General features: G+C 43.5%; 1 protein-coding gene across 7 annotated transcripts in view; it reads right to left on the reverse strand.

Annotated features, from left to right (window-relative positions):
* The window catches only part of LOC106578706 (voltage-dependent L-type calcium channel subunit beta-2), a 161,394-nt gene that overhangs the window by 64,071 nt on the left and 79,555 nt on the right, over nt 1–17,768 (reverse strand). The window contains exon 1 of one of the 7 annotated variants that reach the window (XM_014157834.2): nt 5,233–5,565. The exons of the other annotated variants lie outside the window; for them this stretch is intronic. Within the exon in view, the coding sequence (XP_014013309.1) occupies nt 5,233–5,265 (33 nt within the window). The 5' untranslated portion in view covers nt 5,266–5,565. Of the gene's footprint in view, nt 1–5,232; nt 5,566–17,768 lie in introns of those variants that run through there. 7 annotated transcript variants of the gene reach the window in all.

Genomic DNA, 17,768 nt, shown 5'->3' on the forward strand with positions numbered 1-17,768 from the left:
AGGAGAGATGCTGGGTTCCGGTGGAGGACGTGTTGGACCCTTCAATGCTGCGGGAGTTCCAACGTCTCCGTCCGGATCGCCCTGCACCTCGCCCTCCGGGTCGTCCCCAAGGCCGGTGTCGGTGCGCTGCTAGAGACGGGAGTCAAGGGGGAGGGGTACTGTCACGACTTCCACCAAAGTCGATTCCTCTCCTTGTTCGGGCGGCGTTCGGCGGTCAATGTCACCGGTCTTCTAGCCATCGCCGATCCACCTTTCATTTTTCATTTGTTTTGTCTTGTCTTCCTGCACACCTGGTTTACATCTCCTACTAATTAACATGTGTATTTAGCCCTAAGTTCCCTCCATGTCTGTGTGGGGTATTGTTTATTGTCAAGGTTGGCACGCTTCCGACTGGTTTGCGCCGGGTTTTGTTTTATACCCGTGCTTTGTGGCAGCCGGTACTTTGTACTTGGGTTTTGTACTTTGTGCTGCCTCACTTGTTGTTTGGGCATTTGTGTTGTGACGCAGTTGCATTCTGTATTATGATTGCCTTAGTAAAGTGCTTTGTCCATTCATCTCTGCTCTCCTGCGCCTGACTTCCATGCACCAGCTACACCCACCATTGACAGAAACACATATCAGACACCTTATGAAAAGGTGAAGAAAAACAATTAGCTACTGGTGGACTATGGTGTTACTTAGCTAGAGGTAGGCTAGACAATAGAACGAGTCAGAATTCATACAAGGTTGAAAAATGGCAAAAGAACGTTGGCTAACTGGAACACTAGCGCAAGCCTATAGCATATGAATGGAATCAAACGTTCACAGAGACTGTTTTGACTGGAGTGAAGCTTAGAATTCCATTTAACCTAAATGGCACCAAAAAATGTATCCCTTTTTATTTTACCACTACATTCTGTTCTTAGGACGAAACTGAAAAAGAACAACTTGTGTAGAAAGTCAACATCATCACCTCGATGGTGCCAAGTGTGCTTATGTCTGCATAACGAGGAAGTAGGAAATAAATGGCAACTTCTGACCATTTCTGGTCTAGCGTTTGATGACAACGGAATTCACTGCCCAGCCTTACATAATTAGAAAGAGGAGATTCTCATGATTAAAATGGTGTCCAATTTAAAACAAAATCTAAATATACACATTGCGAGATATTTGCCAAAATAGACAGACATACCTGTATTTCCCTAAAGGAAACAACGGGACGACCTCAGGAGTTCCATGAGTAATTTTTTGTTGATGTTTACATTTTATCTACAAACAACGTGGGCAGGTCTCATTGCCAACAATAGCAAAGCAGGCATTGTGATGTAGAACAATAAGCTGGGAATAGAACGTTCGGAAGGGGAGTTGGTGCCATGGTGCTCAATAGAACTAATAGGAGCTGGCAGGGTGAAAAATGCCCTAAAATAAGGCCTCGTTTTTCATGATTACTTCAAAACTACAGCAAGTAGCTGGGACATATGGTAATATTATGAAACTGGGCTCTACGGCGGATGCAATGAACTCGTTTTTATCCGAAAAAAAGCATTGTTAAAAATGTGATGTGTCCAGCCTACTAGAGGCGACTGTCTGCTTTTCATCTTACAGACAAACGTTGCTTGCTAACAAGCAATTAGCTAGCTAGCTTACTTTAGCAAGTAGATTCCACTCACCTCAAGGTATAGTATAGCTAATTAATTTATGCGTATGTATGAAGTTCAAGCTGGGTTTCCCAAGTCGCTCGGTGCTTACTGTTCAAGCTGGCTAGCAAGCTAAACAGACAGCTCAGAAGCACAACTGTTTAATGTCATGCAGCCAAGAAGACACAACCAATCACAAGATACAACACTGGATTGGCCAACGGTCATGGCTAGATGGGATACAGCTTGTCAAATGAACGTCTAAAATATTTTTTTTTCATTTTAGCTCATTCTAACCCTAACCCTTTACCTAAGAATAACCTAAATCTCCTATCCTGCAACATTAATTATCCTTACCTGCTGCATAAATTCTCCTAACCTGCTACGAAAAGTCTAATCTGACAAAATCAGTATGCTATCTAGTCCACACCCTACCCTGGCAAGCATTTGTTAGTTCGTCCATCACTGCAGTGAAAATGACCAATCTAAAGTTTCTAGACACGCACCTGCCTCTATGCCCGCCCCCCACCAACCTGAAATCCAATTCGAGAAAAAAGAGAACTTAAAACCCAAAGGTGCTAAGACTTGAGAGAGTGCAATTTGAGAAATTGAGAGTGAAAAGTAGACAATTTGATGCTTTCACGTGTATTTTTTACACATTTGAACCATGTTTCTTGGCTTGCAGTTCTATATTTTTTTATTCCGACATTTTTATGTTCTGCTCACGGGACATGCTCTTCTATCTCGACTAAGTTTCTTTGTGGACCCATCCTCTGCGCTCTCGACAATGTGTTTGCTTCATCGTGCTCGACAGCGGTATCATGCGGGCAATGGACTTTAGAGGCTGATTTGACGCGATACATCCTCAAAACACATATTCCCCATGGAGGCAGCGGTTCGATCCCCATTCCACCACTCACTTTCTCTGCTATATCCCTCTCATCTGTCCCCCCATCTACATTTCTAAAATATGTGTGTCATTGGTATTTGCAGGCCAGTTTGAGTGGAACAGCAAACAGCAGCAGATTGGGAAGAGACAGCTGTTCAGGTACTCCCCTGTCTGTCTCCATCTCTCTCTTACACCCCAAAGAATAAACTAGTGAGCAGGAAGATAGACAACAGCATCTGTCACAGACACACACTCCCAGACTCATAAGGACAGACAGAGACAGAGGCACAGACACAAAACAAAGTAGCACAGAAAGGTAATAGATTTTTAGTGATGATCCAGTGTCAGTAATGCCCTTTAAGGCCAACCTTTCACATGGACAGAGTTAATTAGGAGTGCAGAAGTTGATGACAGCATCCCAAATGGCACCCTATTCCCTATATAGTGAGCCCATGGGGCTCTGATAAAATGTAGTGCACAAAATAGGGAATAGGCAGACATTTGGGATGCATCATGTCTTATGTGAGGATACTCTTTGTAGTAAGATGGGTTATTAGAGGATAACGCATGATGGCAGTGTGTTTATGTGACATGACCCCACACACACACACACACACACACACATTCACATTCCTTCACACTCTTCACATACGTTGCTGCTACTCTCTGTTTATTATCTATGCATAGTTGCTATACCCCTAGCTACATGTACATATTACCTCAACTACCTCGACTAACCCGTACCCCTATACATTGACTCGGAACTGGTACCCCCTGTATATAGCCTCATTATTGTTGTTTTAATGTGTTACTATTTATCCTTCAGTTTATTAAGTACATTTTTCAAATAAATTGGTTAAGAAAGCCTTTCACGTTAAGGTCTACTCTTGTTGTATTCGGCGCATGTGACAAATCACATTTGACTTAGTGTCTATTTCTGACTGTCATCAACACACAGAGGGTTCTGCCAGCTTTCAGCACCGTATACTCGCACACATCAAACACCATTTAATATATACACAACGCACACGCATGTAGAGACATTCCTAAAACACACAAACAGGCACACACACACGCACAGGATTGTGTCGAGGCACAGATCTGGGGAAGCGTACTAATACATTTCTGCTGTATTGAAGGTCCCCAAGAACACAGTGCCTTTCATCATTCTTGAATGGAAGAAGTTTGGAACCAACAAGACTCTTCCTAGAGTTGGCCGCCCGGAAAAACTGAGCATGTTTTTCAGCGGTAGGGACTGGGAGACTAGTCAGGATCGAAGGAAAGATGAACGGAGCAAAGTAAAGAGAGATCCCTGATGAAAACCTGCTCCAGAGCCCTCAGGACCTCAGACTGGGGCAAAGGTTCACCTTCCAACAGGACAACGATCCTAAGCACACAGCCAAGACAACGCATGAGTGGCTTCGGGACAAGTCTCGGAATGTCCTTGAGGGGCCCAGCCAGAGCCCAGACTTGAACCCCATCGAACATCTCTGGAGAAACCTGAAAATAGCTGTGCAGCGACGTTCCACATCCAACCTGACAGAGCTTGAGAGGATCTGCAGAGAACAATGGGAGAAACTCCCCAAATACAGGTGTGCCAAGCTTGTAGCGTCATACCGAAGAAGACTCAGGGCTGTAATCGCTGCCAAAGGTGCTTCAACAAAGTACTGAGTAAAGGGTCTGAATAGATATGTAAATGTGATATTTCCGTTTTTATTTTGAATACATTTTGCAAACATTTCTAAAAACATGTTTTTGCTTTTCATTATGGGGTATTGTGTGTAGATTGATGAGGAAAACAAACTATTTAATCAGTTTTAGAATAAGGCTGTAATGTAACAAAATGTGGAAAAAGTAAAGGGGTCTGAATACTTTCCGAATGCATTGTAGCTGACTAACTGACGTTCATTCAAGTTAAGGGGTTACAAACAAAGAGTTAGCTTAATGAACTAGAGTGTAAGAAATTCACTACAGAAGTTTTGCATGCACTAAAAGGATGTCAGTAAAGTCTCATCGAATCAAAACTATGTAGTAAACCTTGAAATGGTCCGTTCATGTTTTATATCAAATTACTGTAGATGTTGCTTTAATAGTCTCCATTAAAGAAATACAGTCAGACTATAATTAATATGATACGGAGAGCTTTACAGTGACACAGACTTGGATGAACAAACTGTACCGCTAGAAAGCAGAGGTAGAGAAACAAAATACAAGGAGTTCTGAACAGCCACGGTTAAAGAAAGGGGGCCTTTTGAAAGGCGTTCACTAACTAAACAGTCTCTGTAACCGGAGGACCAGGCATGTCCCATGTCCCAGGTGTTTATTTTCCTAACTTCACATCAGCCATTAATAACTGACGCAGCTTTCCACCTTTGGCTAGTAACGTTGAGATGCAAATTCAGACAAGATGCCCAAACGATCAACTACCCGCAAAATGACCTCCGTTGCACGCTACATAAGAGCCAGAGTCGCAACACTCTCAAGCAACAAACTGACTTCCAGGAAAAGTTCTAAGGAAAGAAAATAGGAAGCTTAACATTACGCCCTTTGGAATTTGGTCTAAAAACAACATTCTCCGAGATTCCAGAACTCTCCTCCATTGTTCAGAGAGGAGAGTGAGAAAGAACAAGATAAGTATTGCTGAATCTGCATCGTACAGATTCAGAATATGTAGGCTAAGTATGTTTACAGTACGTGTCTGTGTTGCGAAGACTTTAAAGGACTTACCACGTCGGACTCCTCACTTCCAGAGAGATACATATCTGCCCTAACCGGCTCTGCTGTTGCTCTGCTCTCCTCTGCCCAGCTCGGGAGAAAAACTCATCAACTGCTGCCCATCTCCTCCCAGTCCCAGCACAGACAGACAAACTCTTACTTACTACTCCTTGTCTCCTTTCAGTAAAACCCACTGAAACTACATAGAGGAGAGGCCTCTTGCTCTTCCACTTTCTAACTACAGTCAAGTGAACCACAGAGAGTTGGGAGTTTCAGCCCTTGTATGACCCAATCCTGTCCTGTATTTCTCAAGCTGGGAGAACACTCCTTCGGTGCTCTGTGACCGTTCTCCAGTCCCCGAAAACAAGCCCCCCGGCCCCTGAACCCCTCCCACACACACACACACACACACACACACACACACACACACACACACACACACACACACACACACACACACACACACACACACACACACACACACACACACACACACACACACACACACACAGAGCTAGGAAGTAAGAACTCTGGCCAACAGGGCAGGCCTGAAAATTCCAGAATGCAATGAAAGCAGCTGCAATAGCTTTTAATGTCTCTGTGTGTGTCTTTGTGTGTGTGTGTGTGTGTGTGTGTGTGTGTGTGTGTGTGTGTGTGTGTGTGTGTGTGTGTGTGATCCTGAGAGTTTACATGTGTTCGGCTATGTCTTGAAGAGGTTACACTTTTAGGAGAGGAAGGGTAAAGACTTAACTTAATGTACGTAGAGGCCCAACACATGTTCCTGAAACCAAACTTCAGGAAATAATTATCTTTACTATGTTGAAAATATGCCATTTACCAGAGGCTTGATCAATTTAGAATAGGACACAAAAACAGGTGAATGTACTTTGAACATGTTTCAATCATCAAGATAATGAAATGTGTGATGGTTCTCAAAGAATTTGATGAAATAGTTTTATAATATATAGCATATCTTGCTTTCTTTCATCATAGTTAAAACATAGTTCTAACAACCACCAATTGAGTACAAAATGTTCCTAACATACGTGTATCCTAAACCTGATAGAGATCCTATTGTTCTATTTAATTATTGTTCTATTTCAGTTTGTATTTAATCATCAAATTAAAGCTTATTTGTTTTATAAACAGATTTGCAGATATTAACGCAGGTGCTGAAAAAAAAAATTATGTATTTGATTTAACAAGTCATAAATTCTTATTTTACAATGACCCCATCCAAACCCTCCCCTAACCCGGACGATGCTGGGCCAATTGTGCGCTGCCCTATGGGACTCCTGATCACGGCCGGTTGAGATACAGCCTGGGATCGATCCAGGGTCTGTAGTGATGCCTCTAGCACTGAGATGCAGTGACTTAGAACGCTGTGCATCTCGGGAGACCTTGAAATACGTGAAATACTTGTTTCTAGCTCCAGCGATGCAGTAAATGTCTAACAGTACAATACTAGTACACAAATACCTATGAAATATTTAGCAACAATCACAAGAGTGGGTGATATTGTAGTCAGTAACCAATATTGTATTCAGTCAATAGCTGACAGTCAAATTCGGTGATTGGCAGTCAGTGTCCCAGCTAGAAAATATGTGATGATGATGATTTTCATTGGTGGCCATGAAGCCTTTAGTTTGTTTTCAGTCTCTAGTTTGGGCATGCCTTTGGTATTTTTCCTATTGATGTTTTGTCACCATCTGAACAAATAGTAATCTGCTTGGACTGGCTGACCAAGAGGTCAAGAAGTAGCTGGCCCTGGACCTACGGTAAGGTAGCTGTCTCCTGGGTACATGTGCATTCAAAACCTGGTCGCATATGCTTACTTCTCACATTTATGCACAGATCAAATCAGGTTACAGACCATGTAGCTAGGCCTAAAAAAAATCAATAAAGTGTGCCACCAGATGAGCAAATCCCATGATTCACCACTCTTCCTCAGCCTCCTGGCATTGCCCAGATGTTTGAAAGCCATGGAGAGAACCACGTGTTTGGTGGGTAAATCCTACTAGATTATGTGACCACGTTTGGTCTGCTTTAACCCCTTTACAAGGATTATGTTACGTTCCCCAGTTTCTGTTGTGGTTTGTGTATTATCATGTATGTATTTCAGGAGATGGATTCCTGAAGTTCTCTACGAGCAGCTGATTGGTCAATCAACATTGATTGTTTGGAGAGCTGACCCCGCCCCCTCATCAGGAAGCAGCTGTCTCCAATTACTAACTTCTTCTGAAGCTATATAAGCCCCAGTTCTGTTGCTCAGAAGGGAGATGATTGCTGAGAGACAAGGCTAATGGCTGAGGGTTATAGCATGTTGGTTGTTTCCAAGAATTTTGGTATGTACTGTGTCCGTTGTTGCTGAGGGAGCTGATTGGTTGTGTGTGTCAATAGGATGCAGTGTTTTGATTATTGACTTACATTTGTGTAATTCTGTTTCATTTGTTCCCAGGGGGGAAGGGGAAGGCACCTAGGGAGTGTTTAGGCAAGAGGCCCGCGGGCATACATATACCCGTAGTAGTTTGCTGTCTATGCACACTAGGAAAGACCTGGGCGGACCATCCCCTGTATTTTGGTTAGTGCACCAGGTGGTGCTAAATAGGTAAGTAGTGGGTAGTCAGGTAAGGTAGGAGAGGGGGCTTTGATATTTACTTTCTTTGCTTTGGTTCCGTCCAGCCCCTTTTTCCCAAACCTTATCACGTGAAGGAATAAATTCCCTGTTAACGGTATTCTCTGCCTATTCGTCATACTTGTTCACACCTACATTTTCCTACCTTATTCACAACAAGGAGAGTTGAGTTGTAGCAGGGTGTTGCGTTCCCTCTTTCTAGAGGCGTGCGTAACATAATGGGGGCTCATCCGGGATACCATTAACCCCCCCCCCCCTGCTGCACTGAGCTTTCTGTGATTTGTGAGTATGGGTGACTAGTTTAGTTTGTGGTTAGTTCAGTGTTGAGCGTCATAGCATTAGCTATTTGTTGGCTCTTGTGTTTGGTGTAGTAGTTTACAATGGCTACTTTTGATGTACAATCCTTTTTGGATAATCCGTCGTGGGAGGTGTTTAATAAGTGTCGTAAAAGTGATTTAATGACCTTGGCTGACCATTATTCATTGTCTATTTCGCACAATTTAGTTAAGGCGGAGGTTAAGAAACTAGTGTTAAATGTATTGTTAGAAGAGCAGGTGCTTGTGTTACCGCTGCCTGAACCTACTACCCCTGTAGGGGATGTTGCTGCTCCTGTAAGCCCGTCGGTTTCTGAGACCGGCGAGGCTAAAGCTCCAGCCACATTGCCCCGTTTTGATCCGCTCTCCCCACTGTCAACTGGTGATGCCAGAAGGGATGTCCGTTCTATACAGTTTCAACTGGAAGCGGAAGAGAGCCCAAATTAGGCGAGAAAATCTCCAGTTAGAAATCTGTAAAATAGAGGCTGAAAAAGAAAGAGAACAGCGGCAGTTGGAAATCTGTAAAATAGAGGCAGAAAGAGAACAGCGGCAGATGGATTTCAAAATGCGCCAAATGGAATTGGAGGCAGAGACAGCGAGGCTAGCCTTTGTTCCTACTGTGCCTGTTAGTGAGTCGTCCTCACCAGCTGGAGCTTCCAACACGTTTGACATTAGTAGGCAGATTGCCTTAGTACCTTTGTTTAGAGAATCAGAGGTTGACTCCTATTTTTGTGTGTTTGAACGTATAGCCGTAGCCTTGAAATGGCCGGAAGAAGTATGGTGCTTATTACTTCAGTGTAAATTAACTGGAAAAGCCCAAGAGGTTTTATCAGCGCTACCTTTGGAAGATAGTTTGAACTATGAAGTGGTCAAAGCTACCGTTCTTCGTGCTTATGAGCTTGTGCCTGAGGCATACCGACAGAGATTTAGGTCTCATAGAAAGTCTCCTAGTAAGACTTATGTGGAATTTGCTAGAGACAAGGGAAATCTGTTTGATAAATGGCATGCTGCTAGTAAGGTAACTGATTTCAACTCTCTCCGGGAGTTAATTTTGTTGGAAGAGTTTAAAAATTGCTTACCCGAACGCATTGTAGTATACCTAAATGAACAGAAAGTATCCTCCCTGTCAGAAGCGTCTGTGTTGGCAGACGAGTTTGTGTTGACGCACAAGAGTGTGTTTTCGGCTCATACTGAGAGTAGAGCTACTGAGTTGCCTACTTTTAGTCCCAGTCGGCCCACAGTATATCAAGCACGCCAGAAAAATGAGCGTCCCTGTTTCTATTGTCATAAAGTGGGACATGTGATTAATGATTGCTTCCTACTAAAACGCAAACAAGGGATGCCTTTTTCGTGCCAAGCCGCCAACAGGTGTTGGGCTAATTCGTACTGTTGTGAGGTCTGAAACAAAACAGGTGCCTCAGAGTAAATGTAGTTTGAAAGTCTCAGTACCCGACCGCAGTTACGAACCGTTCATTTTTGAGGGGTTTGTGTCCATAGCGAATGACGAAGCATCTCAGCATCCTGTTAAAATCCTTAGAGATACAGGGGCGGCGCAGTCATTTATATTGTTTGATGTGTTGCCCTTATCCGACAATACATACTGTGGTTCCAGTGTGTTAGTTCAGGGTATTGAAATGGGTTTTGTCCCAGTGCCGTTGCACTTTGTGAATGTACACTCTGAGTTAATCAGTGGAATATTCAGAGTAGGGGTACGTCCTAAGTTGCCAGTAAAAGGTGTGACCTTTATAATGGGTAACGATATTGCTGGAGGAAAGGTAGTACCCGTATTGGAAGTGTTGGATAAAAGTGACCACTCTCTCTCCAATGAGTTGGCACAGGGTTATCCCCATGTGTTCCCCGCTTGTGCTGTCACTCGTGCTCAGGCAAGACAAATGGGTGACGTGATAGATTTGTCAAAAACTGTTTTGTTTAAAGAAGTTGATCAAGAGGATGGGTTGTGTACTACCTCTAAGAAGCTGATCACCTCTGACAAACAGCCCAGGGGAAGTGAAATCGCGCCCCAATTACATGACATTCTTTTGACTGTCACCCCCGAGAAGGTGATTGAATGTCAAAAGGGAGACATCAGTCTTCGCAAGTGTTTTGCTTCGGTAACTTCCATTGAGGAAGCTAAAACTAAAGAGACTGCCTACTTTATGGAAGCAGGAGTTTTGATGCGTAAATGGGCAGCTCATGACACCGTTAGTGACTGGAGTGAAGTGTGTCAAGTGGTTGTTCCTACACCATTCCGACAGCAGGTGCTGTCACTCGCCCATGACCAGGCGTGGTCCGGACACTTAGGGATCACGAAGACTTATAACCGAGTCCTTCGACATTTTTTTGGCCAGGTTTGAAGTCTGACGTTGTCCAATTCTGTAAGACATGCCACGTATGTCAACTCACTGGGAAAGCGAATCAAACAGTTCCACGTGCGCCGCTCTGCCCGATTCCTGTGGTGGGGGAACCGTTTGAAAAAGTGATAATTGATTGTGTAGGTCCATTGCCGAAAACCAGGTCAGGTAACCAGTTCTTGCTAACAATAATGTGCAGTGCTACTCGATACCCAGAGGCTATTCCTCTACGGACAATAACGGCTAAGACTGTGGTGAAGGCATTAGTCAAGTTCTTCTCTACGTTTGGACTCCCTAAAGTAATCCAAACTGACCAGGGATCCAACTTTATGTCAAAGCTGTTCTCTAGTGTGTTAAAGACGCTGTGTATTTCCCATCAGGTCTCCAGTCCGTATCATCCAGAGAGTCAAGGGGCTCTCGAACGCTGGCATCAGACGCTGAAGGCAATGCTACGCAAGTATTGCATGGATACCAGTACTGATTGGGATGAGGGGGTGCCCTTTGTCTTATTTGCTATTAGGGAAACAATACAAGAGTCCTTAGGGTTCAGCCCTGCTGACCTTGTGTTTGGACACACCCCACGGGGTCCGCTAAAGGTTTTGAAGGAGCATATCTTATCTCCTACACCCAGTAGCGCCCCTAAAAATGTGTTGGATTATGTCAGTAAGATGCGGGAGAGACTGCACACTGCAGGTGCATTAGCCCAAAAGTCTCTCTCCTCTACTCAAAAACGCATGAAGTTGCATTATGACAAAAAGGCTGTTGGCCGTTCTTTTGCACCAGGTGATCAAGTTTTAGTTTTGTTGCCAATCCCTGGCTCATCTCTGTCAGCACGTTTTTCTGGACCATATCTGGTGGAAAAGAAACTCAGTGACACCAATTATGTGATAAAGACCCCAGATCGGAGGCGTTCTTCCCGAATGTGTCATGTTAACATGCTGAAAGCATATTATATGCGTGATTCTCCCAACAGCTCCTCAAGAAAGCCTGTCCAGCCCGCCGTTTCCAGTGTGGCTGCGGTGGTGCTGAAGCCTGGCTGGTATCTAGAGGAGGATAAGGAGGATGGGTTGGAGTTACGCCATACGTTACAGCAGTGTGAACGCTTATGTAATTCAGAGATGCTGAAAAAGTTACCATCTCAAATGGAACATTTGGATAAAGACCAAACTAAGGATCTTATCTTATTGATAAACAGTTTTCTCACTGTGTTTCAGGATGTTCCAAGTCGCACGTCCATCTTGGAACATGACGTGGATGTGGGGACGCTGTTCCTATAAGTCAGCATCCGTGCCGGGTTAATGCAAAGAAAAGGGAGGTAATGAAAAGTGAGGTAGCTTATTTATTACAGAATGACATGGCAAAACCCAGTAACAGCTCCTGGAGTTCCCCGTGTATTCTTGTTCCTAAGCCTGACGGTACGTCTCGCTTATGTACGGACTATCGTCGAGTAAATGCCGTTACAAAGTCTGATTCTTTTCCTCTACCTCGCTTAGATGACTGCATTGATAGAATTGGCTCTGCTGCTTACGTTAGTAAATTAGATTTGCTAAAAGGTTATTGGCAGGTGCCTTTGACCTCTCGAGCTTCTGACATCTCGGCTTTCATTACGCCAGATAACTTCGTACAATATTCTGTGATGCCCTTTGGAATGTGTAATGCACCTGCTACTTTTCAGCGGTTAGTTAACATTGTTTTTGCCGATGTACCAAATTGTACTGCTTATCTTGACGATGTGGTAATACATTCGTCTACTTGGTCTCGATCATTTCGCCACCTTGAAAAGTGTGTTTCAGCGGTTGGCGAATGCTTCTTTAACCCTCAATTTGGCCAAGTGTGAGTTTGGGAAGGCTACAGTGACTTACTTAGGGAAACAAGTGGGACGAGGTCAAGTGCGCCCAGTAACTGGCAAAGTGGAAGCAATTGTTGCTTTTCCTGCTCCCACGACTCGCCGCCAGTTGCGCAGATTCCTGGGGATGGTAGGTTACTATCGTACTTTCTGTAAGAATTTCTCGACGGTAGTAGCTCCCCTTTCATCTCTGCTTAGTCCGAAGGTACCATTTAAGTGGTCCCAGGACTGTAACTATGCTTTTGAGTCCGCTAAAGCGCTACTTTGTAGTGCCCCAGTGCTTGCCGCCCCCAACTTTGACAAACCTTTTAAGTTGGAGGTAGACGCTAGTATAGTGGGGGTGGGTGCGGTTCTCTTGCAGGAAGATGAAGATGGAGTGGATCGACCCGTCAGTTTCTTCTCCCGTAAGTTCAAGTCGTGTCAGTCAAGGTACTCCACAATTGAACAGGAAACGCTGGCTTTATTGCTAGCATTACAGTTCTTTGAGGTATATGTGGGTTCCAGTGCCTTGCCTGTAATGGTCTTCACGGACCATAATCCTTTGTACATTTGCTTTAAGAACACCAATCAGAACCGCCGCCTTATGCGGTGGGCTCTGATTGTACAAGGATATAATGTACAGATAGCCTATGTGAAGGGCTCGGCAAATGTGGTTGCCGACGCTCTATCACGGGTTTAGTAACTGGGGAAGCGTTGATTTTTGTTATTGCAAACTGTATGTTTGCATTTTTTGTGTTGGGCGTGTTACGTTCCCCAGTTTCTGTTGTGGTTTGTGTATTATCATGTATGTATTTCAGGAGATGGATTCCTGAAGTTCTCTACGAGCAGCTGATTGGTCAATCAACATTGATTGTTTGGAGAGCTGACCCCGCCCCCTCATCAGGAAGCAGCTGTCTCCAATTACTAACTTCTTCTGAAGCTATATAAGCCCCAGTTCTGTTGCTCAGAAGGGAGATGATTGCTGAGAGACAAGGCTAATGGCTGAGGGTTATAGCATGTTGGTTGTTTCCAAGAATTTTGGTATGTACTGTGTCCGTTGTTGCTGAGGGAGCTGATTGGTTGTGTGTGTCAATAGGATGCAGTGTTTTGATTATTGACTTACATTTGTGTAATTCTGTTTCATTTGTTCCCAGGGGGAAGGGGAAGGCACCTAGGGAGTGTTTAGGCAAGAGGCCCGCGGGCATACATATACCCGTAGTAGTTTGCTGTCTATGCACACTAGGAAAGACCTGGGCGGACCATCCCCTGTATTTTGGTTAGTGCACCAGGTGGTGCTAAATAGGTAAGTAGTGGGTAGTCAGGTAAGGTAGGAGAGGGGGCTTTGATATTTACTTTCTTTGCTTTGGTTCCGTCCAGCCCCTTTTTCCCAAACCTTATCACGTGAAGGAATAAATTCCCTGTTAACGGTATTCTCTGCCTATTCGTCATACTTGTTCACACCTACATTTTCCTACCTTATTCACAACAAGGAGAGTTGAGTTGTAGCAGGGTGTTGCGTTCCCTCTTTCTAGAGGCGTGCGTAACAGATTATAATCCAGAGTATGTGCTGGGCACGTGGATCAGTGTTAGAGACCGTTGCCTTGTCAGGACAGTGATCCATGACCACCACCTAAGCCCCTTTTTGAGCCAGGAAAAACCCTGAGGTACTCTACAGAACACACCTGGTAACCTGGTTATATATCTGTATAACACTTCCTGTTATACCTGATCTAAGATTTGAAAATTGTCTTCAATCGCTAGTGCACACTAACACAAAGGTCTGCTCACATTGACTAGACACTGTTCCCCAGACTCAGGCCCTATGTCTAAAACATCTATCTTAAAACAGTGCCATACCTCAACATATTGCCCTAGTTAGCTCATGGTCAGAGGCCCACAAGCAGAACTAATAGTAACCTGGGGTGAGCGAGGGTGAATCTGCTGCTGGAGAGGAGAGCAGGGCCATGGCTAATTAGGCTCTATCTGCCCTCAGGTGGACCAGGGGGTGTGTCCCAAATGGCACACTATTCCCTATGTAGTGCATTACTTTTACCAGAGCCATATGGGCTCTGGAAAAAGTAGTAAACTCACTATAAAGGCAATAGGCTGCCATTTGGGACGCAAGGAAGGTCTGTTCACACATAGTGTGAAGACAGTAGATTGGAGGTGTGATCTGGGAGGTGAGTCCTCACTCTTAGCCATATTTTATTTATTTACCTTTATTTAACTAGGCTTGTCAGTTAAGAACAAATTCTTATTTTCAATGACAGCCTAGGAACAGTAGGTTAACTGCCTTGTTCAGGGGCAGAACAACAGATTTTTAGCTTGTCAGCTCTGGGATTCGATTTTGCAACCTTCCGGTTACTAGTCCAACGCCCTAACCACTAGGCTACCTAATTCCTGTTGTTGGAGTGAATGACTGCTTTATTCTCATACTCATCTCATGTAACATCTGTAGCGTTGCAACATTCCGATAATGTACCCCAAATTCCCAGGTGTTCCAGAAATACCAGTTGGAATATTCCTGGAAGAATTTCCCTACCCTAAACATCTGAGAGTATGTAACATGTAGCTTATTTAGGATTACATATGCCCTAGTGCCTTTCATTTGATGGAGAAAGAATTCTGTTAATTCTGTACATTCTCTTTTATTATTAGAAAAACATTTATGTGATTTCATTCTTGGGTTTTTATTAGGAGGATGTGGGTGAGTTCTCTGTGATTGACTAACTAGTGGACTGTGTGTGTGAGTGCGATCGTGCGTGCGTGACATATATCAATCATTCGTGTGGGTTGAGCCAAACTTTGAATAGATCAAATGCCCACTCGCTCTGCCAGTGTCGGGTAACAAATGCCCTAGTTACCTTTGGCTTATTGATTCACACACATACTGATGCAGTGACGTTGACAAGCATACAGCAAAGTCTCTCCACAACAGCTCATAAAAGAAAAAGGCAGACACTTTTATCCAGGTGAGTAGTGTGTGCATACATTATAGTATGGGTTTCCCCACACAGCTCATGGTGAATATTTACAAAATATGAACTCTCATGAACAAACTGGCATAACGTCATCCTCTCTAAAGTACATGTAAAATGGATGGAGACTTGTCCCAGTTAGCCTACATCTGCATCAATACTGAGGCTGTGTCTCAAATGGCAGCCTATTCCCTATATAGTTCATTACTTTTGACCAGGGCATTAGGGCACAGGGAATAGGGTTCCATTTGGGACAGATCCTGAGAGAGTAGGTGACTGACTGGGAGGTGTGGTAAGTGGAAAACACACATTCCCACTCAGATTCTGGCTGCTCTCATTGGGTAAAATAATAATGTGGACAGGTGGTAGTGCCCTGTGGCATTCCTCTACATGGCTGCCATTCCATCCAAAAATAAACTACCCGGAAAAGATTGTGTCACCATCCACTGTGGAAGAGACACTGGTAATCAATATGAGTTACTGTATAGATCATGAAAGGTGTTTTTGTACACCCTCTTTTACCTCAGAAGTTTACATATTGACTCAATATCCCAAAATTAGGGACAATATACATTAAGCGTCTCAGAGTACGAGTGATGATCTAGGATCAGGGCCCCCCTGTCCGTGTAATTTTATTCATTATTATCTAAAAAGCTAAACTGATCCTAGATCAGCACTCCTACTCTGTGACGATTTGTGAATACGGACCCTGAACATACAAAATCAAATCTGTCTCGTTTAACCACCCAAACAAGTCCAAAGAGCTCTAAGTGACCAATTGCACAATGATGTAATACATCATAATGAATTATTTGTTTTCATCCATTGTAAATCTGTACAATCGCAGTAAATGAGAGTGGACACTTTTTTTAACGTCAACAATACCAATGGTGTCACACTAATGGGCTAGAAGAGGCCTCTATTAGATTATTGGAGAGTTTGCGCTAATCTCTAGAACTTCTTCCTAGGTGGTTTCAGCTTGCCAACAATCTTATTATACAAATTAAACGCTCCAAGATTACAATCTGTGCAATAAAGCTAGCAAGGGACGGAGCGAGAGGGGAGGGACACAGTATAGGCAGGTCGGTCACAAGGCAGATAGGCATAGTGCACGGTTATGACTATCTGTATCTCGCAATGGAATGCTGTATCTCGCAATATCTTAGCTTGCAATGTCTCGCAACTTCAGTAAAGCAGGGCCTATCATCAATGAATAGGCTAGGATATTCTACACGCAACACACTGAATTTTTCTGAACATTAAGGATCCAAGTTTTGTTTAAACGTTTTAACCTTCACACCCGTAACTACTACACACTTCCCGGATCTTAACCTTTTCACGTGTGAGTTCCAAATATCTCTAACGGTCGCCCCAGCGTGAGATATTTTATGCGTGTCAGAATGCACTCACTATTCCAAAATGTGATTGTTACGCAACAGGACAGTTAACCCGCGCTGCCATCAAACCAAGGCACGCTGCCTGCTAATTATCTATAGGCTATATTTAAACTTGTCAATTTTCTACAACAACACGTTTTGTTTTCGAACAACAGTTTGAATTGAGGTGTGTTCCGCCTCCTCATTAATTCATATAAAAAGTAGCCCATTTCACTGTTGTGGACAATTTATGTTTGAGGCTTTACTGAGCTGGACAAACTTATATCTTTAACGCGAGCCCAAGCACTTTCCCAATGTTTCCCATGTATGAATACATTGCGCATCTCTAGGCAGAACAGGCCTTGCACAATCTTTTTCCCCCTGGCACATCATTGTTTTCCTAACAAATAATAACTGTGTGCGTACCTATGAAAGTAAGGGTCTTATTTTCTCTATATCGTGTTTCTACTGTAGCATACCGTATGCATGTATGGAGCATAAAGTATTTACTGTTTTATTCACGTTTTCAAGTACTAGTGTCAAATCATGCAGGGAGATTCTTGCATAGATGTAATGGACACATATGATATGTGTAAAATACTTTTTTGAAGGTTGTACTGATTATGATGAGCAAATTCTAAGCTATTTGCCAGCTATGTGTGGTGCCATGTTTGTGGACATCATACAATGCAATCTGGTTGTCACGTAAGTGTCTGTCAGACCAAAGAGGTTATAACAAAAAAGAGGTGAAGCGATAGTTCACTCGACTGACTTATGGTGCTTTCAAGACAACTGGGAACTCTGAAAAGTGATCTTCAGGTCGGAAAGTCTGAGCTCTAGAAAGAGGCCCGAGATCCCGAGTTGGAATTCCGAGTTGGATGACCTCTCAAAACTATTTTTCCCAAGTTGTTTTGAACGCGGCATCAGATTGTAACTATGGTATCTCAGGGTTGCCAGCTCAGACCCTCCCTTCCCAGGGGTTTTATTTAGCTTATACACTTCTCCTGTATTTGCCCCCCATTTACTGATAAATCCCCCATAATAGTAATATTTCCCCCCACAATACCTT

The sequence above is a fragment of the Salmo salar genome, chromosome ssa19, assembly GCF_905237065.1.
Source record: "Salmo salar chromosome ssa19, Ssal_v3.1, whole genome shotgun sequence".
In the NCBI taxonomy this organism is placed as follows: domain Eukaryota; kingdom Metazoa; phylum Chordata; class Actinopteri; order Salmoniformes; family Salmonidae; genus Salmo; species Salmo salar.